This window comes from Saccostrea cucullata, unplaced genomic scaffold (assembly GCF_032062105.1).
Source record: "Saccostrea cucullata isolate Sc308-1 unplaced genomic scaffold, CSIRO_AGI_Scuc_v1 ctg1195, whole genome shotgun sequence".
NCBI lineage: Eukaryota > Metazoa > Mollusca > Bivalvia > Ostreida > Ostreidae > Saccostrea > Saccostrea cuccullata.
In genome coordinates, this window is record NW_026921563.1 from 21694 (window position 1) to 46733 (window position 25040).

Consider the following 25040-nt stretch of genomic DNA (forward strand, 5'->3'; position numbering starts at 1 on the left):
TATCCAACTGAAATTTTTTACTCGAAATCTATTTAGTCATCATTCAATCATATTTACTTACCTTCAGTTTTGTCACAGCATGTGTACAACTGTAAATTTGTATAAACAAATACACCTCTTACTTGATGCTCAATTCATATACATAAAATGCATTATTGTAATATAACATTCAAAAGCACCACAACTTGTTCTGTATTTTACTTTGAACTATTTTATTTCACAATTGATTACTGCCTTTGTCGCAACTCCATAACCATATCTTTCATGCCTATCTTTGGACCCTTGTTAAAGCTGAATGGCCTTGATTGAAAATTCATATACTTTAATTAGAGTTCTGTTCCTTTGTCAATCTAGCTAAATAACATTTCTAAAGACATGATGCAATAGATTTATCAAACTTTTATTAATTCTCAATCAGTATTTTTTCTATCTATTCAGTTTTAAGGAAAAAGGTAGTATGGCGCAGCTATCACTATGGTAGCCCTGTCCTTGAAAATTTATTTTATTTATTTATTTATTTATCAAAATATCACAATATATTTTAAATAAACTGATAAAATGCAACAAACCCAAAGCTACAAAAGCATACTCATATTGTAAGAATTATTAATTATGGATATTCCAATTTGAATTTTCTAAACCCCTGAAAGATAGGCCAAGGGAACTAAGTATCTAAATATAGGCTACCATATGTATGGATGTTTGACCAATGACCTTAAATAACGTAGACCGAATAAAGTTGAAGTTCATAGCTATTTTTACATTAGCTCATTTTGTTTAAATAATATTTCACTAAGTACGCTTTTCTTCATTCAAAATCTGCTGATGAAGTTGGTTATTATTACCATATTGTTACCTCTTGTACCATGTGCCAAAGTTTAAAGTATGGACGGGTGGCAAATCGATCTGTTTCAATCCAATGAAATACTTGCCATCGAGCAAAATCAATGTTAATAATATAACCCATGTTAATTCTTTGACTGAAACTTAACTTTAAAAACTGGAATTATGATAAAATATTTCATAATACAAAAAAATAAATCGGATACTTTCATCACCCACCTTTCACTTTCATTGATGCATAGAAAAGGGGAGATAACCTGTAAACCTGGGGCTCGTAACATAAAGCTTGCTAAGTTTTTGACTTAAGTAGGGTCGTAAGTACGTTTTAGGCACAATCTTAGGACCTGTCTAAGTACTACTTAAGTATGTCTTAAACCGTAACATAAAGCAAACTTAGCTATGTCTTAGCTAAGTCAAACTTATGTTAAAGATATTTCATACGAGTCAACCTATGGTTTTTCATTTTATGTAGATATATTGTTAAAAGTGATCCAGTTAGGGTTTAAATTAAATATACATGTATATTAAAGTTGACGTCTTTACATATCGGATTTAGTTATGTTAGATTAGATCTCGTATTAAAATGATGATTCTGTTATAAATCATTCGGAATATTTGAAAACAAATACTAGTATACTGCACGGTCACACCGTTGCTATTCGTGGTTCATCGTGAATGTACGACTATTGTTTTATCGATCACTTGAGATGTTTTCAGTTTACTTTTTGTTACTCTTTTGTTTTGACAAATGTTCACTTGCTTCGTTATGCTCGCAAACATAACAAGATAATCGACCGTCTATCTACTTGAAATTGAAACTCTAAAAAGGTTCAAAACACCCCCACCCCCCCACCCCTTTTATGTATCAGGCATGTCAGTAGCAAAGACTGCATAAGTTTTATGATATACTCATTTGCAATTTAATCAAGGCTGCAAAAACAATTTCAGGGGATATTTTTCGTATGTCTCCACTTATCAACTCTCTCCCTCCCTCTCTCTCTCTCCCCCCCTCTCTGGAACTATAGTGAGCCCTGTCTAAATCCGCTCTTATCATGTTCTACATTTATTCTACTTTACATATACTTTTTATCACTGTTTTGGTCATCATCCTCTTTCTTTTCTCTTTTAAAAAAATTATTTCATCTCATATTTTCAAAGTGAACAGAATGATCCATGATTTATTACTGTGTTCAATTTTTTTCTACAACCTACGCCCCACCACCCCCCCCCCCCCCCCCCCCCCCGACGAAAAACTAAAATTCTTAAATCGGCATCAAATATAGATAATTGTTTTCTATAACGCATAATATGAATAGAGGACTGTTTTAACGTCGAAAGTCAACATTAAATAATTCCAAATATATGTAAAACAAAGTTAAGATATACTTAAGTCACCTCTATTGGCCGCCTAAGTTTTGCTAAGATTGTCAAATCTTAGCACGCTTCTAGTTACGGTCTTAAGTTTTAGACTGTACTTAAGTCCTACTTAAGCACGGTCTTAGACTTAAGTAGCCTTTATGTTACGACCCCCTAGTGACTAAGTACCGACACTGTATGGATGGATAAATAAATTCCGGCTTATCTCATTTATTAGTTTTTTCACAAATAGGAGGCGAATGATGACATATTATATTGAGGATAGAGCTTTGATAACGACGCATATTGTGAGATGAACTCAAATATGCGGTAATATATGTATTAAGATTATAGAATGGAGTCATAGTTTAATTTTAATGTTGATAACTAAATATCTTATGCCCTGTTTTGTGGTTATCACTCTTATCGCTCAGATTTCAGATAACAAAGAATTCATGTACATGTTTGTTTATCGTATCCATATCTTATCCAAATGATTATATAAACTTGTAAACTAACACACTTATAAATAACATTTTTTTTAACTGATAAAACTTTCATGTTCATTGTTGTCATTTACAAAGGTGAAGGCTGCATCTTTATCAATAAGCCTATCAATAACGCCTCTGATATATGTCTATAGTTATATATTAACCATGAAAATGAGTGAAACTTTTGTAGAAAATCTAAACAAATTATAGGGATTAAATTTTAGTTATTAGATATATATATTGACGACGTTTTGTCAATTAACAATGGTGATTTCCATTCTTATGTCGAAAGATAAACTAGTGTCCCGGTGAGCTTGAGATAAAAGATACCACAGAGTCTGACATATCTGTATCATATTTGGATATTTTACCTGAAAAAGACGTTAATGGTAATCTAACAATCTTGCTCTATAATACACGTAATGACTTGAAATTTTCAAACGTCAACTTCCCTTGCTTATGAAGCAATATACCTTCATCACCTGTATATAATGGAGTTTATATATCTTTGTTGATTCGATACGCAAGAGCATGCACTATGTATGAACAATTTCTAAAACGAGGTAAATTATCTACAAACAAGTTGATGAAACAAGAATACATGTATCAGCAAGTCTCGTTTAAAGTCATCATTTCGTAAGTACATGTATATGGTCGATACATTGACCTTGTCAGCAAATACAATTTTCACTGAGTCAAATGCTGACTGACGTTTTTCATACTAATTGTTAGTCCATTATTTATACATTGAATTGAGACGGAGTTTTCCGTTATTTCCCGATCATGACAAGGAGCACACGGCGGGTGTGACCGGTCGGCAGGGGATGCACACTTCTCCATGGCACCTGATCCCACCTCTGATGTTTTGGAGGTCCGCATTTGTTCTGCTCCTATTTGTATTGTTTTATGGACTTTTGATCTTAAATACTGTTTGTTATCTCCATATGTTTTTCATCAAGTACAAATAGAATTAAAACTTTTATGTACTAAAAAAAAAGAATTGAGGAATGATAACGGGACTTCATTTATTTGCTTTAAACCTACTAAAAAGAAACAAGGAACATTTGCCGTAATTGAGCAGCAATGTAAGTTCAAAGCACACTTGAAATATGGTGAAAACGAACAGTAATCGATCTCTAAAGTCTATTGCACATACAAAGTTGAACAGAGCAAACACAGACCTCTAAAATCTTTAGAGGTGGGATCAGGTGCCATAAATAACAAATGAATGCTTTTGAATGCCATATTTAATGTGTTCAGCAAGCTAAAACAGATAAAGATTGCGACATGATCCCCAGTAATGCATACAAATGTTGCCAGCCACTTATTTGAATAATGTTGAGTCCGGTATTCCAGTTTTACAGAGTCTTTTTCGTCTACAGCTGACATTCACAAGGCTTTCCCTGTAAAGATACAAAGAAACTTAAATCTAAATCGATTATTAGTTTGAAAAGAAAGTTTATTAGAAGGCAGAGGTAATAATCATGTATGGATAATGAATCTGATCTGATCTATATTTCGGTTCGAGATTTTCTAGGAGGTGTCGTGCTAAACATACCAACTATTTATGAAGCGTTTAAAACGAATTCAGTCGGAAAAGCTGATCACAAAAGATAACTGACATCTTTAAAAATGAATTTTATATCTGCTATATTAAAACAACACTACCTTGTGCTAGCAAAGCCAGTTGAATTCTTTGCCTTTTTGTCGGCGTACTTTAAATTTGATTTAGTTTTTTTTTATTATACATACAACCGTTCACATCGCGGAGCTACCTTTTTCATTTCACATATATATCTGTTGGGTTGGTTGCAGTTCCCTAGATGCCAGTGATAGTGATACGCTTGGAAGAACATGCCACACAGGTACTCCCCTGTTGCCGGACTCACGGGCTCACCCCCGTACCAATCGTACTTAGTACATGCCTGCTGGGTCAATCCCCACCCGTACGTCTCCTGACCAGGGTGAAGCAGTTCGTTCAGACCATGCCACGCCCCTCTGTCGACTGAAATTCAATTTAAAATTGAAATTAAAAAGGCAAACAAAACAACCCAAGAAACTAATAAATAATACGTTACCCCCAAAACGATGGATAGAAATAAAGATATAAGAAAGATTACCTCCCATGGCTATCAGTAGTTCCCGAAGGAATGAATTCTCATCAGCACTTTCTATACAAGCTAAATGGGCTTTCATACTTGCACATTGTATCTGGAACAGAACAGTTTATCAATTTTCGAAATGTTTAAATCCTTGAATCAAGTGTGATGAATAAAATGGAGAAAATGACGAGTGAGATAGAGTGAATTCAAGAGGAGATTTTCCCAATAAAGGGCATATTATTGTGTCCCAAATTGATATTTTAATCACAAACTAAATGTTAAGCTCCATTTTGATAATTTTCCGTCGGTAGCGATATCGCTAGAACTTGCTGAAGTACAAGGGTATCCGATGCATGGTGAATTCACCCTAATTATAATAAAAGAGAAAAATACCTTGATAAAAAAGAATATCTTTAATTTAACTTACCGCTGCGTTTACCCAGGGTTTTTCGTCACTACTTAACATATAGCAACTATTTTCGTAGCTAAACCATCCGTATGGGCACGCGTCAGGACCTCGGTGGGGGTCAGCATGTCCAAACATCTCGTACTCCCTCTTTTTTGGAGACACACCCATTGATGCCGCTGAGGCATACCCGGGGCCAGTAGGTGTTTCAGGACTTTGATGCTGTTGGTCGGAAATGTCAGGACCAGTTAATAAGGAATCTATGGAATGAATAAAATGTTTTTTCTTATTAATTGTAAGGCCATTATATACACACTGAATTTTCTATAGATTTTCTTTTCGTTCTTTCCCGATCATGACATAAAATACATGGCGAGAGTGACCGGTCGGAAGGGAATGCTCACTCCTACATGGTAACTAATTCCACCTCTCATGTTTTGGAGGTTCGAATTAGCTTTACCCGCGGTTGGTATTCTTTGAATGGACTTTAGCTTGAAAACTGTTCGACCTCTATATATTTATTGTAAAAAGAACGATCGATCGGTAACCATGCTTAAAAACGAACCGAAACAGTACAACTGTATAAACGTTTAAAATCATCAGAAATGGGACCAGGTGCAATCGAGGAGTAATAAGCCCGTATTTACTTTTATCATATTAGGGTAAACGGAGAAACCAGTAGCCAATTCTGTTTGAAGATAAGTCTTACAATTGGTATGTAAGACTTTCGTCAATATTCGACATAAGGAAGACCGTGTTTGTTAGCATTGCACAAAACGACCATAGAATTTGCGAAAGGTGATGAAACATAATTGCAAAAACACTTGTAGCATCAATTGATTCTAAAACTTATCAGTAATCTGTCTCTTTATAGATATTGTTCGCACGAAGAACATGCTCGGATAGCCTGAGATACTAGTATAAATACGCAGGCGATAATGGTAGATTGCTAAGCGAGAGATGTTGACGATAGAAAGATTGATTGATTGTGTATTGTTTAACTTCCCTCTTGAGAATTTTTCACTCATATGGAGACGTCACCGTATGCCGGTGTAACGTTGTATTTTGACCCGGGTTGAAAATTGACCCTGGGGTCAATTTTCAACGTTGATTACTGAGACCAAAGGTGTTGAATTTAGACCCTAATCCGTTGAAAACTGAGCCGGGTTGTAGAATTTTGATCATGAAACCGGTTCAAAATTCAACAGCATAAAAACACATACTTATGATTGAGTTTTCACTACTGTGACTTAATTCATAGGTATGAGGCCCCGTTTTGGTATTTACTGGAAAAAGTAATATCCCCTATTTGAATAAGTGATTTACCTGTTCCAATAGATGATATCACCTATTTGATTTGAATTTGTGATATCACCAATTCAAAAAGTGATATCACTTATTCGAATTAGTGATATCGCCTATTCGATTGGGTGATATCACCTTTTCCCGTCGGACAGCTGTAGGTTTTTTTTGCTTACAAATTAATTTATTTCACTTATATCATGTAAACAACAAGGAAATCGTAGAAAACGCATGAAAACTTGGTAGTCCGAATTTTCTTGGTTCCAGTTGTAATCTATATATTATAGGGATCATTCATTAATGACTGTTGTAAGAAAATCAAATAGGTAATATCACCTTTTCGAATAGGTGATACCACTTATTCAAATAGGTGATAGCACCTATTTAGCTCGAAAAGGTGATATCACCTTTTATTCTAAGCTCTCTGACTTGATCACATGATTAAGTATTTAACAGCATAAAGACTTGAGTTACTATTTATTGAATCTGACATGAAATGCATATTGACTTCATGTTTTTTTTTCCTGTGATCATATGCTATATTGCAGGAGTCCTTTTAGAAAATTTCATTAAAGTGAGTGACATTGATCCCCCCCCCCCCCCCCCGCCTGGTTTTCTCATAGAACAAGTGTTAAAATGGAGATGTTTTTTGTAAAAACAGAAATAGTATTGATTTCTCAATTAAAGATAATATAGAATATGACTTGATGTTTCTGAAAAAAAAAATTACTACAACTTGTATTAATATCTTTTTAATTTTCCGTAATTGATGAGACGTAACAATGCCTTGAAGTCTTTAATTAGGATCTACATGTACTTTATATTAAAACATATTGGATATCTTTGTCAAGAATTGATACGAGACATAATCAAATAATTAAATTAGCATTCTGAATAACTAAATCCTCTATAATTACTCCACCAATGTATAAAACGAAACACATTTATTTAATATTAAACAGCAACAGCTTAATTTATGCTGATCCCTAGTCTCTAAGTCTTGAAGAGAGAAAACTTGTGCCTTATTCCCAAAATTTTCAAATTTTGTTTTGTCAATCTATGTGATAATATGATTCATATTCGATAATAATGTGAAGCTTTACATTCCTATTTAATTGAGTTTACAACCAATAATTTGTTATATTTCCTAGAATGCAATCATGGCAATTATTGAAAAAGAAAAAAAACATCGCATAGGAGATCATAGAGATAAAATTATGTAATAAGATGAGAAGTTTATCGAATAGAAATCGTATTTTTTCGAATAGAAATAGATGCTAGTATGTTTTCGAACAACAACTTTAATGCATATAAACCAAATAATTATCGAATAAAAAAAAAATTTCGAATAGGAATGACAAAATTAGCGACTAGCAATCGATTGTTTTAAATATTAATGACATCGAATAGGAAATGCGTGTTTTCGAGAAAAAAAATATGTAAATTTTATGATATATGAATCATATTTTCACATTTCCTATAATTGGAATAGCAATTTATCGAATACAAATTACAAATAATGGAATAGAAATAACAAGTAATCAAATAGGAATCACATTCTATAGAATAAGAATGTTTTAGAATAAGAATAATCTCATTCTCAAGGTTATGGTCCGAAAGCGATCAAGCCGAGACAGATTACCGACAAATAAGGTAATTGTTACATGGATTTCAACAATTTATTTAAAGTCAGCATTACTTACATGCTATGGTCGCTATATTGCTCTTTTCACAAATCATTGGAATCATTTTGGTCGATGTGTTTCATTCTAATTTTTAGGCTATAAATTTTGTTATCTTTATACTGAATTTGACTAGATGGGATGTTCCACCCACCTGATCAATATATATAGGGCTACTTTCTAGATTGCAGATTTTTAAAGATTTTTGTTTTATGCCCTATCCGTTGTTTTGTAGTTATTTATGGATGCCATTGATTTTGGAAAGTATTGTCAAAAATAAAGTTGTCATGCTTGAATATAACTAAAACCGTGCACTGTTCAAAATGTACATGTATACACGGGGTGATACTGTTTGTTTATTTCTATTATTCTTGAAAAAGGAAAAAAATTGAAACCGAAATGTAAATGAAGTGATACTGATAAATCCCGTAAAACAACTTCCCAGCTAAAAAAATGTTCAAACTTTGAGGTGGGGTCAATATTCAACAGGGTCAATTTTCATCTTGTTGACGTCATCAGGTGTAAGAAAAAAAATATCAAGCTGTTGAAAAATGACCCAGGGTATAAATTCAACGACTTTTGGTCTCAATATTCAACGTTGAAAAATGACCCCGGTTAAATATTCAACGTTGAAAAATGACCCCCGGGTCAATTTTCAACTCGGGTCAATATTCAACGTTACACCGGTGAAGGGCTTCAAATTTAGACCTTATACTCGGCACTCAGGGCCATTGAGAAGTGAGGGTTCTTTATCGTGCCAGCGCCTACCGTGACACGGGACCTACGTTTTTAAGGTCATATCCGAAATACCCGTGACTTTCACTTCTAGTGCCGAGCGCTTGGCGAAGGAACAGTCACTTCCTTTGTTTACGTCTTAGGTACGACGCGGCGCCGCGAACGAGAATCGAACCCGGGCCTCCCGATCACGTAGAAAGATTGAAGCCTTCATGTTTATGATAAAACTATATTCTTAGTTTGCATCCGTGTCCTTCTCTATCATAATATCCAAACAGTAAGTGAGACTTATAAAGTTTTATAGCATTTTCATCATCTGTTTTTGTAGCCTTTCCTTTTCGTATTTTCAATTTTGTAATTTACCAATTTTCATAAGATATATACAGTATAATGGATTAATATGACATGCCGATATATTTCGATAAAAGGTACATGAAAATGGTCACGTTTTGTTTAATATTTCTTTCTTTCCTTTTTTATTGTACATTTGAGGGAAATAAAAATCCTGTCTCACGAGTAAACTAAATTCCATTTCAAACACAAAGCAATGTTTTTTTTTCTGTTTGTTACATTTTCAACCTTTCATTTTTTAAGCTAAAAACTCATTTCTCTAAATTGTCCACTGGGAATCTAAAATGTCTTGTATTGTGTTTTATGGTCTGTTTTAGACGGAATGAAGACATTTAAGACACGTCTTGAGACATGGATCTGTGCTTTACGGAATGATACTTCATAAAAACTGCCTTTGGGGAACGTGAAAATGACTTATATATTAGTTAATATATTTTATTGTATGATTTCTCCTTAATTGAAAAAAAAGTTATATACGATTTAGAAAAAGTACATTGTAACACTATGCATGTAACAATATCATATTTGTTTGTTTTCTTATGAATGCAAAATAACGGAAAATCTGTCGACAATTCAGTGTATAAATAATTGACTAACAATTAGTATGAAAAACGTCCGTCAGCATTTGACTCAATGGTAAAGTAATTTGCTGACAAGGTTATTGTATCGACCAAAGAACTTACGAAATGGTGACTTTAAACGAGACTGCTGATATACTTGTTTCATCAACTTTTTTGTCGATAATTTACCTCGTTTTAGAAATTTTACTTACGTAGAGCATGCTCTTACGTATCGATGATGAAGGTCAATCGTCAACTCCCTTCACTTATGCAGCAATATACCTTCATCACCTCCACGCGGAGTATATATATCTCCGTCGATTCGATACGCCATCGTACTGACTTCGTCAGCAAATACAATTTACCATTGAGTCAAATGCTGACTGACGTTTTTCATACTAATTGTTATTCCGTTATTTACAAATTGAGATGTTGACGGATTTTCCGTTATTTCCCGATCATGATCTAATTAAGGATCACTTTGCGAGTGTGGTCATCGACAGCAAATCCTCCTCCATGGCACCTGATCACACCTATGATGTTTCAGAGGTCGGTGTTTATTCTGCTCCTATTTTGTATTGTTTAATGGACTTCTGAGCTTGAATACTGTTCGCTATCTCCATTTATTTCATCATAGACACATGAGCAGGTGGATTTCAATGAACAAAAATGATATAATGGGCATCAAAAATGGGTACAGTCCTTGGCGTCAAGAATTTACAGCAACCAATGTACTGTTTGCCAAAATTCAGCAAATTATCACTGATGATATTTGATTGACTTTAAGACACATAGCAAATTTGATAGGCATCATTTTGGGGGCACTTCACACTGTTTTTAAGAAACATCTGACAATAAAAAAGCTTACTACTAAATGATCACCCTATGTTTTGAAAAATGAGTGAAAGCGATAGCGTGTAAGAATATCTGAACAATATATTTTTCTTAAAATTCAGAAATTTCAGTTATCCACGATTGTCTGATTTTCAAACAGATAGGAAACTTGAATTCATCGGTTTAAACCTTAAAAACAAATTTCAATAAGATGTATATGATAAAAACAGCAAAGATCTGAGAAGAGCAAAAAATTGCAAGAGCACTATGACAGTTTTATATGCCATTTTCTTAAATATTAGTGGTCTTGTTGTTGTTCAAATTCTTATTTGGGGAGGCAGTTCAATTCTGGAGGAGTATAGAAAGCAATTTTTTGCCAAAAAATCGGAAGGTTTTTGAGAAAAAGGAACCAGAATCAAGAATCCACTACATTTAATTTCTTCATGACTGCGTCCAAACTTACATGCCCTGAAGAGTAAAGAAGTTTTTGGAATAAAGAGAAGGTTAATATTTGTTTCACAAATAATATTCCCCAGATCTTTCACCCTTTGACTTGTTTCATTTTCCAAACTTGAAAAACACCTCTCAGAAAGAAGAAACAAGTCCAGGACATAATAGAATCTGCCACATTCCAATATACGAAGGGTCATACTCAATAATGTGTTCTAATGACAATCAGGAATTAGATAAAATTGTTACAGACATGTGTTTGAATTAAAATAGAGCACCGAGGACATAATTTATTGAACAGCCCTCATACCTCTAAACAAGGGCATTTGAAATGTTTTACTTTTAATATTATCCTTCAAAATAATGATAAGGGGAAATATAAATAAATACTCTGCCATTCAAAATCAAATGTCATTTCAAATACATACGTAATCCGGTTCCTAAGACTCCCCCGGAATAGTCCGCTCCAGCAGTCGCATCCGCTGAAAGGTCAAAGGAGTAGGGTTTGATAAAATATAAAGTGCAATTTTGAATATGACAAACATTTTTCAGTTTTTATACCCCCCCATCATCGATGATTCGGGGAGATATATTTTGATATGTTTTAAATATATGTAAATAGCTTCTATGTTATTACCCATTAAATAAGTAGTAAACTTATAGATGCGAAACATAAAAGGAATATTTTTCCTGTCCAAGATAGATAAAGGAAGTGTTCAGTAAAATTGAATATTTTCCGAATTTCATTTGTTTTTCCAGACTTGAATATTTCTTTGTCGAAATTAATAATTTTTTCAAGAACGAAACATAAAGTATAACAACAGTCATGAATATTAAGTGTATTTATATCATGTTGTAAATTTTGAATTTACTAGGTGGGGGTTAATACAAAATTTACAAAAAATTTGCATTTATATCTCCTTGGTAAATTCAAATTTAACAACATGATATTCAGATAATAAGCTTAAGAGGAACGTCCAAATAGAATTCAATAGGATATAAAATTATAAAAGTGTACCAACAAACTTGAGATTTTACAAACTTGATTTCTGCAATTTTATTTTTCTATATTTAATTATACATGTCTAATCAAATAAAAATTTATATTTGAGGACTTTATAAAACTCAAAAATACCTTACCTATTTTGGCTATCGATACCAGATACAAAACTGGAAGACAAATCATGTTGTACTCTTGCCTTTTAAAATAATCGACCCAACTTTTACTTTTATACTACTTCGCCCCCTTTCTGAATTAATCATTGCTTTATAATAATGCTACAGATGGTGTAGATAATTAAATTTCTATTTTTCAACTTTGAGATTATCTTTTCAATTTTATGATAATAAGCATATATAAGGAGATATTCATTGCAGGTTAATGATATAAAAATATGCAGCACACCAGTTAAGTTCCAAGAGATAACTTTCAATAATGTATAGAGTAATTTCTGCAGATCCTCTGCGATTTTACAATATTTTAATATTATCTGTCCCTTGTTTTTTATTCATTAATTAGATCATCTGAATGCTGATTTGTTCATCCATTAAAATATTTATATTATTTTAAACGACTTTGTGGATTCTGCAAGACATGTTATTGTATGCAATCGACAAACTCAAACTCAAATACCACCATTCCTAAATGGCGGAATTTGTCATCTCCCAATCCCCGTATAAATTAATTTATTTAAAAGCATGTATATTAATATCAATTTTAAAGAAAGAAACAAAAATTGATTTATAATAAAATGTGTTTCTTCCGTTTATTGCTTAAATTAAACTGAATTTTGTATATGTTTAATACATTATTTTTATGCAACACTACATTTGCAATACCTCTTTTAATTTATCATGCCTAATGTTTCATTGCAAAATTTTTTTCGATCCATTAACATTCTTTTAAAAAATACAAATTCCAATTCTATTTGGTTTAAGTAATTTTTCATAACTTTAAAAATATGAGTATCTAGTCAGTGTTCCGCCCATCGATCCAGTTAGAAAGTAAACATCGTGAGCAGTGCTTAATCATGAAACACTATAACAAACGAGAGAAGGGACAGGTACCGAGAATGGGTAAGCATCCCTTGAAAACTAGTCACATATACACACAGTGTACTGAATGAAGGATTTCAAAGGTAAAACTTAATATAAAAACATAATCATTGATGTGACACGATGAAACAGTGTGTTTGCGAAATAAAAACTAATAAAACTTATGGAGATAACGAACGGTATTCAAGATCAAAAGTCCCATAAAACAATACAGAACTGGAGCAGAACAAACACGGACCTCCAGAACATCAGCGGTGGGATCAGTTGCCATGGAGGAGTGAGCATTGCCTGCCGACCGGTCACATCCGCCGTGTGCTCCTTGTAATGATCGGGAAACAATGGAAAAATCCGTCGTCAATTCAGTGTATAAATAATGGACTAACAATAGTATGAAAAACATCAGTCAGCATTTGACTCAATGATAAACTGTATTTGCTGACACGGTCATTGTAACGGCCATAGAACTTACGAAATGATGACTTTAAACGAGACTGCTCATCCTCTTGTTTCATCAACGTATTTGTCAATAATTTACCTCGTCTTAGAAATTGTTTATACGTAGAGCATGCTCTTGCGTATCGAATCAAAAGAGATATATAAACTCTGCGTACAGATGATGAAGGAGTATGGGAAGTTGACGATAGAAAAGTTAAAGTTATCACGTTTAGCATAGAATTTGGTTGTTAGATTAACATTAAAGTCTTTTTCAAGTAAAATATCCAAATATGAAACATATGTGTCAGACGCTGTGGTATCTTTTATCTCAAGCTCACCGGGATATATCGTATCTACATAAGAATGGAAATTACCATTGTTAATTGACAATACGTCGTCAATCAATCTAAATGTCGAGTTGAAGGCCACAGCAAGTGTTTTCTTCTTTTCACACATAAGATTTTGGACAAATTCTGCTTCATACGAGGGTTGATCCAAAAGTAATGTCACTGTGTCTATATCTTTAATATTTTGCGTCATATTATCAAATATAATGCACCAAAAGATGCATAAACATAAATCTAATCAAAATTGAAAATTTCATTTAATAATGTTCAATTGAATTCATTTTATAGATGTTTAAAACATTAAATATAGGGGGTGTCGCCGCGTCACCTCTAAAACGTCACGTTTTAAAGTTGATATTGTTAGAATGAAAAAAGACAAACACATTTCAAAAAAGTATCTAAAAAATCGTCTTATCGTCCAATATTTATTTTATTCCAAGACAAAATTTACGACATTCTCTAATCTTTAGTTAAAAATTAAATGGCAGCATTGGTTTTTTTTTTCATCATAAACAGTATTGTTTATATCTGATGTATTGCAGAAAGGAAATGTCAAAATGGAATAAAACACCGAGACGAGTTGTAATGTATTTTTCCTTCAAAATCAGGAAATCACAAGTAGAAACAGTTATGATGGTAAATCAAACTCGCAGAGGAAAGAATGTCAACGAGAGACTTGTTCATAGATGGTTTAAGAGATTTTGGGCGGGTAATAGGTAAATAAATGATCATATGGGGACAGAAATACCGAAAGATAGGAGGTCGGGTGGAAATGTTCAATAGCGTCGACGTTGTCGTAAAAGAGATTAGTGGCACTTTGAGTGATATGAGACACTTTTAAGTTTGTCTTATGGTATTGTTCAAAGAATTTTGATGAAGGATTGAATTATAGATAAAGTGTATAATTGGTGCCAATTGTTCTTAAAGAAAATAAAATATGTGAATGTTTTGTGAATATCGAACATTTTTTTTAAATAAAACGATGGGAGGGCGTTTTTAAAAGTGTGTGACGGCGCATATCCGTTTTATGACGTTATTTAGGCGCGGCGACTACCATAATCGCACTTTGTGTTAAATTCGATATTTTGAAAAGTATAAATCATTTTGATTTGAATTTTTCAGGACTGATTTAAAATAAATATAGCTTCCATCATGTAAAATTTTGTTAATTTACGTCGACTAGGAGAAATTTTATCGAAGTTGTGACATTACTTTTGGATCAACCCTCGTATAAATACATAAATAGGTCTGCTAACAACGGAGCGCAATTGGTACCCTTTGGATTTGCAATAGATTGTTGGAAGACCTGATCTCCCAAAACACCATATATTTTGTTAATCAGAAACTTAAACATCTTTTAATGTTAACTTCAGAGTACATATGTGTACTATCAGAATGTTCTTTAACAAAATATTTTTGCAAATGACCAGTGACATGGTAAGTATACATTTACGAGTTCCATTTTTATTGATAACACAGCTGTCAATGATATCAAAAAGCCTGGACCTTAATTTATCGTGGGGAATAGTGTATATAAAGTTGAAAAGTCAAGTTTTAAAGCTATTGTCAAATAATTTGATCACAAATTATCCAAAAGTTCCTTAGAATGTTTAAAAAAGAAGACCATAGCGTTTGCATAATGCTGACCTCAACGACATCGTTGAAATCGTTTAGACATCAAAATATTTTTCAGTATATATTCTGTTTTGGTATAAAGTTTGCTTATGAGTAAGAAATACCACATGCAGTTGACTGAGGAAATTTTTTAGGATACCATGATCTCATTTTTCATGCAGTTTAGTTTTCAGATGATGTTTTCTAGTGAATATTCAGTAAAATATCAGAGTATGAATCCCAATCTTGCATACTGACTATGTATTGACTCTTATTTGAAGTTCGCTAGGAGTGAAGAGTTGTCATACGAATGATTTTTTTCTATTCACCAGGCTATTGTAGCCTAGTAGTAGTGCGTTCGTTTCATAATCGATAGTCCCTGCTTCAATTCTTTTTTGTAATTTTCATTTGGGTCAAAAATATTTGAAATGGACGTAAACAATATACAATCAAATAATAAAAGAAAAAATACAATCCAATCAATTTATTCTTAATTGAAACTATAAAGTTGAGATATCTAATTTTTAGAAATACATGAATTTTACTGAATGGCAATTTTATGACTACCCATTGATTTTACGTCTTTTGAGGTATTTAGTACTGGCATCTGCATGGTTTTCCCTAAAAGAAATAAAAAAGAAGAAATACATATATAAGAAAGTTTTTTCTCCATTTTTTGGTAGTTTCGGGGTTTCTTTCGGTTCGTTGAGATTTTTGTCTTTTTTAATCAATTGTCATGTTCTAAAATTGTATTTACTGGGTGAGAGTAAAAACAAAATTTAGAAAAAGGTTGTCACATTCTAAATTCTGCGTTTATCCCCACCCGGTAAAATTCAAAATTTACAAAATGACATCATCAAACACACACACACACAAATCTGAATGCAATACTGAAATATCAAAATAACTAGCAGACTTATGCACTGGCTTTCTTAAAATTAATATCTTATTGTACATGCACGTACATTTCAATACAGAATAATCTTTAATTGTCAAGTAAAGCTATAAGAATTATTAAATTCATAAGTCATACCAGTTTCATTTCGCAGACATAGTAGTTCCTCTGAGCACAGCTATCAACATGCCAGTGATACTGATAACTTTCCCAGAATGCACCACAATTCCAGTCTCCTTTGGCATGATAAACTGGTTCCTGTCCATACCAGTCAAACTTATGACACCTCTTCTTGCTAAATCCCCAGATCCATCGGTGTTTGTTTGGGAACAGACAATCGTTCAGACCAAACCAAGCTCCACCGGTTACTGTGAAATAGAATTTGATGTTTTGAATGAAAGATTATCAACCAACATAAGTTGGTTGTTCATATATATACATGTATCTTGTAGCTTCTTCTCAAAAGTAGAGAAACATAGAGGTTTTCAGAATTCGGACATACCTCTGTATTCAGCCAAATAACGACGAATGAAGGAGTTTTCATGAGCTGCATCCACGATAACGAGATACCCTCCTTGGCTAGCACATTTCATCTTAGAAAAGAAAGAATGTTTCTGTACATTGCCAATAAATATAAAACAATAAATAAAATTATGATGTTCTATATTGACCTAGGAATAATGTAGGTCACGGATAGATATTAATTGTTTGTGTATTACATTTTACCATACTGTTAGTTGTACACGTACTTGAATGAGCAAGGTTCACACAGCATTGTTTCTATTATGCTAAAAGTCATGTAATCTCTGAACCTATCCAAAATACTACCTCAGCTTGCCACCACGACAGCTTGTCTCGACTGAAGTAATAACAGCTTCCATGATACGGACTCCAACCATAAGGACATCCTCCAGCGCGCACCTTGGCTGCCGCGTAACCAAAACTGCTGTATTTTGGAGGAGCACCATACCCAGCATGATGTCCCCCGCCGCCATAGGCGCTGCCACCCCCAAATCCCCCAGCTTCATATGATGGAGGAACTGCACAAAGATAACAAGAGGCCCATGGGCCACAACGCTCTCCTTAGTAACTTTGGCCATGTTATTCTCTACCGGATTTCCCCTTTGTAATACCATCGTGACCCCGTCCAACCCCCTGGGTTCATAATTTGGAGAATGTAAAATTTACACTACCCCAGAATCCTTCCACATAAGTTTCAGCTTTTCTGGCCAAGTGATTCTTTAGAAGATTTCTCCTATATATTTCAGTGTTACTTTACTTAAACATATCTTATTGAGTAATACAACAAGGATTGGCAACAGAAGAAGATATCGCTAATAAACTTGGATTCCCTATTGTGGCCCTGCCCTACCCCCGGGGGTCATTAAACACTTTAGAATCTACAATACCCTAGGATGCTTCCACATAACATTTAGCTTTTCTGACCCAGTGGTTTCTTGAGAAGATTTCTAAAAGATTTATCGTACATATTTCAATGTTAAACTTGGATTCCCTATCGTGACCCCGCGCTACCCCTGGGGGTCATGTTTTTAACAATTAGAATCTAGACTACCCCAGGATGCTTCCACATAACTTTAAGCTTTTCTGGCTCAGTGGTTCTTAAGAAGATTTTTTTAATGACCCCACCCTATTTTTGTCTTGATTATCTCCCCTTTTAGGGCCCTTCATTTTAAGAATTTAAGCTTCCCTTCCCCCAATGTTGCTTTGTACTAAGTTTGGTTTAAATTGGCCCAGTAGTTCTTGTGAAGAATTTGAAAATGTGAAAAGTTTACAGGCGGACGGGCGGACAGACGGACGACGGACAACGGGTGATCAGAAAAGCCCACTTAAGCTTTCAGCTCAGGTGAGCTAAAAATACATTATATAGTTTACAATGGGGGTGTTAGTTGTGGTTTCAGTGACATTGCTTGAAACATGAAATATAGAAAGTGAGGATAAGGAATATTGATCCATAATAAATTTAATGAAAACACAAATTGTTGATATCAAATATAGAAGCCCAAGATCTTTGATCCATATCCTAAATGGACTAGTTTGCCTAAAATGTTTACCTAAAGAGTTCATTATTTTAAAGAGAAACATTGTTTTTCAAAAGCAATAAAACGTATTAATTGAAGTAATTTTTGCATATTCTTCATTCTATTATATTAACATGACACACCGATATGAGCAAAAAATAACTTTACTTATCATTTAATCAGATATATTGTGCGTTCCCAAAATGAAAAAAAAAATTGCAATTAATATACTTTATGACATAAAGTCGGCTATAAATTGCTGGGATAGTAAAATATTTTTTACTTGTTTTGTAGTTATCTGCTTAAAAACTCACGTTTAGGCCTTGTTACACATTTGCCGCCTTTGAAGATCAGTGGAGATTTACATCCACACTTTCCCTTCAGACATCGGAGATTACCACCACACACTCGTCCCTTGTACCCGATATAGCCGGTACATTTACCGCCATTTCCTAAAACTAACCGATAAAGACAGTACATTTACCGATAAAGCCAGTACATTTACCGCCGTTTCCTAAAACTAACCGATCAAGACAGTACATTTACCGATATAGCTGGTACATTTTCCGCCATTTCCTAAAACTAACCGATTAAGACAGTACATTTACTGCCATCACCTAAAACTAACCGATAAAGACAGTACATTTACTGACATAGCCGGTATATTTACCACCGTTTCCTAAAACTAACCGATAAAGACAGTACATTTACCGCCGTCACCTAGAACTGATAAAGACAGTACATTTACCGACATAGCCGGTACAGTTACCGCCATTTCCCAAAACTATAAACGATAAAGACAGTACATTTACCACCGTCACCTAAAACTAACCGATAAAACTACATTTACCGACAAAGCCGGCACTCAGAGATCCTCGGATGGCTCGTACCTAGCACATTACCTCGGACGTTAACGGTGATCTACCAACTTGATGATTCAGTCATGTGATCTTATTTGAATTTCATTCAAATGTTATACTATCGAAATCCGAGTTACTTTGTTGCACGCCCTACACAATGTTCTTGCTTTCAAAGACTACTAACTTTTAGTTGTAATTAACATGAGGAATTACAAAAATAAAGAAGCCTTTTCAAAGAACTTTAGGCAGAGAGAAATATGATATGAGTGACAAGGCAGTTTCCGGCGGAGAAATGTATTGACTTGATGCACATTATTCCACCTATCACATCCGAGGTTTGAATGGAGCCAGGCGGAGTCAGCCGAGGATTGCCGATTGCATAGCCGGTGCATTTACAACCGTTTCTTAAAACTAACCGATAAAGAAAATGCATTTACCTATATATCCGGTACATTTACACCGTTTCCTAAAAGTAACCAATAAAGACAATCATTTACCGACATAGCCAGTATATTTACCGCCGTTTCCTTAAACTAACCGATAAAGACAATCATTTACCGCTACTGCCGTACATTTACTGCCGTTTCCAAAGACTAACCGATAAAGACAGTACCTTCACCCACATAGCCGGAACATTTACCGCCGTCTCCTAAAACTAACCAATAAAGACAGTACTTTTACCGACATAGCCGGTATATTTACCATCGTTTCCCAAAACTAACAGATAAAGACAGTACATTTACCGATATAGCTAGTGCATTACCACAGTCTCCTAAAACTAACCGATAAAACCAGTACATTTACCGACATAGCCAGTACATTTACCTCCGTTTCCTTAACTAACCGGTATAGACAGTACATTTACCGATATATCCAGTACATTTACCGCCGTTTCCTAAAACTAACCGATATAGACAGTACATTTACCGATATAACCGGTGCGTTTGCCACTGTTCCCTAAAACTAAAGAAAATGCATTTACCTATATAGCCGGTATATTTACACCGTTTCCTAAAAGTAACCAATAAAGACAGTACATTTACCGACATAGCCAGTATATTTACCGCCGTTTCCTTAAACTAACAGATAAAGACAATCATTTACCGCTACTGCCGTACATTTACTGCCGTTTCCTAAGACTAACCGATAAAGGCAGTACCTTTACCCACATAGCCGGGACATTTACCATCGTTTCCTAAAACTAACTGATAAAGACAGTACATTTACCGATATAGCTAGTGCATTACCACCGTCTCCTAAAACTAACCGATAAAACCAGTACATTTACCGACATAGCCAGTACATTTACCGCCGTTTCCTAAACACTAACCGGTATAGACAGTACATTTACCGATATAGCCAGTACATATACCGCCGTTTCCTAAAACTAACCGATATAGACAGTACATTTACCGATATAACCGGTGCGTTTGCCACTGTTCCCTAAAACTAACCAATTAAACCAGTACATCTACTATCGTCTCAAAAACTAACCGATAAGGACATTAAATATCCCGATATAGCCAGTACATTTACTGTCGTTTCCTTAAACTAACCGATAAAGACAGTATAATTATCGACATAGCCGGTACATTTACCGCCGTTTCCTAAAACTAACCGGTAAAGACGGTACATTTACTGATATAGCCAGTATATGTACCAACATTTTTTAAAACTAACAGATAAAACAAGTACATTAACTAACGATCCTAAAGCTAATAGATAAAATAAAACACCTTTCTTAAACTACAACCGATAGAGCTGGTTCATTTACCAAAAACTAACCGATAAGACCACTACATTTAATACCATTACCTAAATATATTCGTTATTTCATATCAGTGGTTTGGGTTTTTTTTCATAAACGTTGCATAAATCTATTTGTATGAATGATATTAATTATATGTAAAAAAAAAAAAAAGATATTCTTAACTTGCAAGATAATTCTTCCTTATTCTATACTATGAAATGAATTTGAACACTCGACATTGCAATGTAATAAAAAAGATATTCACACTTGTGACAAATTTTTCCATTCCAGAAATATCCAGGGGAACAGACACACTTCTTTTTACACCGCAGGGTCGCTCCACACACGTGACCTTTGTAGGCGGCCAAGGCACACTCCTTTCCATATGATAGATCTACCAATTTCCATAATATAAAAGTATATAACAATACAATAAAAAAGTATATTTTATGTGCACAAATGCAATATCTTACCGTGCAATGATACAAAAAATTGAAATAGTTCTGGAGAAATAAATCAAATTAACTGCCTTATAAGAACATACGTGCTACACAGGCTTCTCCATTCCAGAACTGAGTGTTTTTACACGAAGATGGCCCTTCGTTAAAACCTTGAAATAAATAATATTATGTTAATGTAACAATGTTTTTCTTAAACTTGTTTGAAATATTTATTTAATATTTGTATTTCTAAAATAAAATTAAAGTCTAATGCAAGAAAATTAACTTTTAATCTTAACTTTCACTTCAGTATATAAAAATCAGAAGATATTTTACCTCCCTCAAAGCCAAAGTCGTACTGAGCACCTATGAAATAAAGTGTAACAAACAATTTATAATTGGTTAAAATATCTCTTTTCAAAACAAGAGGTACTGTGAGCACTGAGCTCACTCAATGATTACTCCTCGCGTCCCATATGATTATAATGGCAAACATCAAAAAGTAAAATAGGAGGTGCACACTGGAATCAAAAATTATTATTGTAACACTTTATTTACTGGTATAGGAGGAGTTGGGGATAAGAGATGGAACTCTTCAATACTATAGAAAGAATGGCAGTGTCCATGTTTCACTACGGGAAACCCAAAATACGCGTCTGGTCATAAAGTAAAATAGAAGGTGAATAATGCCACTATGTTACAAAGATTCTGTGAAAGTTTCATTAAATCTCATTTAGTGGTATAAGATGAGTTGCGGATAAGAGATGGGTACCCCAAAGCGTAACAGACAGACGGACGGACCTACTCGTACAGCTGAATGGGCATCCCGATCACTATATACCCTCTTACTTTTCAGTTTTCAAACATGGTATAATAATTTATTGACATTTATGGCATAAAATATTAAATGATGGATTGTCACTTTACACATTGCTGACATGTTACAAAAAATTTAATTAATGAAATGTTACTTTGTTAATTAAATGGATTCCTTTTGCTAGTAATTGTTGTTATGGATAATATTTGAATTGCTACACTGGATTAACACTTACAGCTCAGTCCCACGATCACAAGCCCTATGAACAGAACGGTATACATCGTATATAATTCTGATAATTTCTAAACTTGTACAATGAATATATATGAGCATATCTACACACTTCATTTCATAAATCTGCATGTAAGTTATGTTTTAAAATGCTGACACCTTCAGTTGATTGTTGTTCTTTATTATATTGACATCTGTTTCTTTACTTTTGTTTCGACAAGTGAAGCTGACAAGGCCCGCGAAACTGGTGTCACAGAGATGTTTGTATCCTCCCAATATTGATCCAAAGATGCAAAAATTCGCTTGGTCTTAATGTACATCAATCTTTCAGCACTTTTACAGCTTTAATAGAGAAGGGGATAAAATGTCGCTGGGAAATGATGGTGAACTGATCTCTGTAAGCACTATAACCATTAAATAATTATAGAAATGTTTAATGCATTTTTGACTGCTTCCAAGTAGACTTGCATACTATTGATTCTATTATATATTGTTTAACGTCCCTCTCGAGAATTTTTCACTCATAGACTCGCATACTAATGATATAACATAGTTAGAAGCTAATTCCGCATATCAGCCCAGCCCAATAACAGTATTTAAATTATGCCACTATCAGTCAAATCTTTTTAATATTTTGATCAAATTATAAATAAAATAGGTTGCACGAATAAACAATATCCTAAATGTTAATCATCAAGTTGTAACTTTGACAGTATTGATAGGGAATATCTTTGCAAGACACTTTTTTTTTATTACTGATGTATATTAAATTCATAGTGTCAAAAAATATTCAAGAAGTGATCCAAATCAGAAATGTATGTAGGAAACTCCAAAGAACTTTTGAAAAAAAAAAACCCATAAAATTCTCAAAAAAAAAAAAACAACAAACAAACAAACAAACAAAAAACGAACATACTAGTAACTTACCACCAAAACATACGACCTTACTACGCTTTACGATCATCATACAGAATTTATTTAATAAAGGGCTTTTTGTGCATTGATGATAACCGTTTTCTCAAAAGAAACGGAATATTTCGTTAATTCTTATATATTGTAATTGGTCATCTACAAATCGACCCTAAAATCATTCTTATACTTATTAGAAGTACAATAATCTGCAACTGATATTAAAGAATGCCGGGGTTCATTATTGTGACAATATCAGTATATAGTCTATGATCTTATGAGGAGCAGGTTTTCTATCAAACTGCTGGAATTTTAATTATTTTATATTTTTAATTCTTAGTCGACTGGAGTTTAAATTCCACTAAAGCAGAATTAAATTTAAAAAAATTCTACACGAGAAGATTTAAACTGTAGCTGTGGCCTTTTACTAAACACTTAGATATATCGACGATGTATTATCAATTAACATTAGTTACTTTATTCAAATGACTCTAAAATGTCCTGCTGAACTCAAAATGAAATACACACTCAAAATATGCCATACATCTTTGTTATATAGACTTTTTGCGGACTTAAGACGATATAAATCACAAATTAATAACTATCATGTAGGACAAAAGAGATGGCTTCAGCTTTTCCATTGTCAAGTTTCTATTTTCCAGTTTCACTTGCATGTAGTAGTTATATCTTCCATTGATTCGATGACAAGGATATATGTAGACATTACAATCAAATTTAAGCTGAGGCAAGAGACTGGCAATTAAGTTAATGATATAAGGATTTCAACAACCCCATTGAAAGTCTCATATCATTTGTGAGGCCATTGCTTTTATGCTAAATTTGAATGCAAAGCAACCATCTACCCGTAGAGCTCCTGTTGGGAGTGACCGGTCTACAGGGGATACTTACTCCCCCTACGCACCTGATTCCACCTTTGATGATTTCATATTCCTTGTTTTTTTTTCACTTTGACGATTGATAAGTCTACTGCATTTATAAGATTGATCTCTGTTTATTGTCTTCATCTATTACACTGATTTTTTTTTAATTTGTCAGTTAGTTTCTAATTTTAATATGATTATTAATTTACACAAAGTTGAAGATAGACAGAGTTGAGGCAGTAATGGATATCCTTTTATTATGAATTTTTCCTGTTCCCTCTGTCTTTGTCTTTGTTCCTGTTGCTCTCCCTCTTTTAATCTCTCTTATTTTACCTACCTTACAACATATTTAGAACTCTGATATGTGAAAACATGCAAATGGCAAAAATCCATTTCTAGGTTTTTGATACAATATATGCAACACTACAAAACAATTTCTTTCGAAAAAAAAAACAAAGCTCTTCTAACCTTATAACACTCTAAATAACACTTCAAAAAAGAAAGCCAAATAGGCATAATTTACTCTGTTTTTGTTGGCAATATTCGTTACACACCATACATATGAATGGTATTTCAGAATATTGATGGTAGCTTAAATCCATCTTTATATTTTGAGAAAGGCCACAGGGAAATCATTATTTGTTGTAAATCACTT

At 33.6% G+C, this 25040-nt stretch overlaps 2 protein-coding genes across 2 annotated transcripts; both read right to left on the reverse strand.

The window, feature by feature from the left end:
* Positions 1–3922: 3922 nt before the first annotated feature.
* Positions 3923–12310, reverse strand: LOC134260324 (perlucin-like protein). Its single transcript, XM_062742889.1, has 6 exons — positions 12253–12310; positions 11541–11594; positions 5220–5458; positions 4811–4901; positions 4466–4695; positions 3923–4093 (listed from the first exon to the last, which is right to left on the reverse strand). The coding sequence occupies exons 1-6, from the start codon at positions 12296–12298 to the stop codon at positions 4067–4069; spliced, it is 687 nt and encodes a 228-aa protein (XP_062598873.1). The 5' UTR covers positions 12299–12310; the 3' UTR covers positions 3923–4066.
* A 3791-nt stretch (positions 12311–16101) lies between these two features.
* Positions 16102–21938, reverse strand: LOC134260323 (C-type mannose receptor 2-like; the record flags this gene model as incomplete). The annotated part of the gene is made up of 8 exons (XM_062742888.1): positions 16102–16184; positions 16597–16826; positions 16961–17051; positions 17287–17498; positions 18812–18955; positions 21373–21501; positions 21652–21717; positions 21884–21938. Coding segments are annotated over 8 exons (954 nt in total), but the record flags the coding sequence as incomplete, so codon positions are not given.
* Between the last annotated feature and the right edge of the window lie 3102 nt (positions 21939–25040).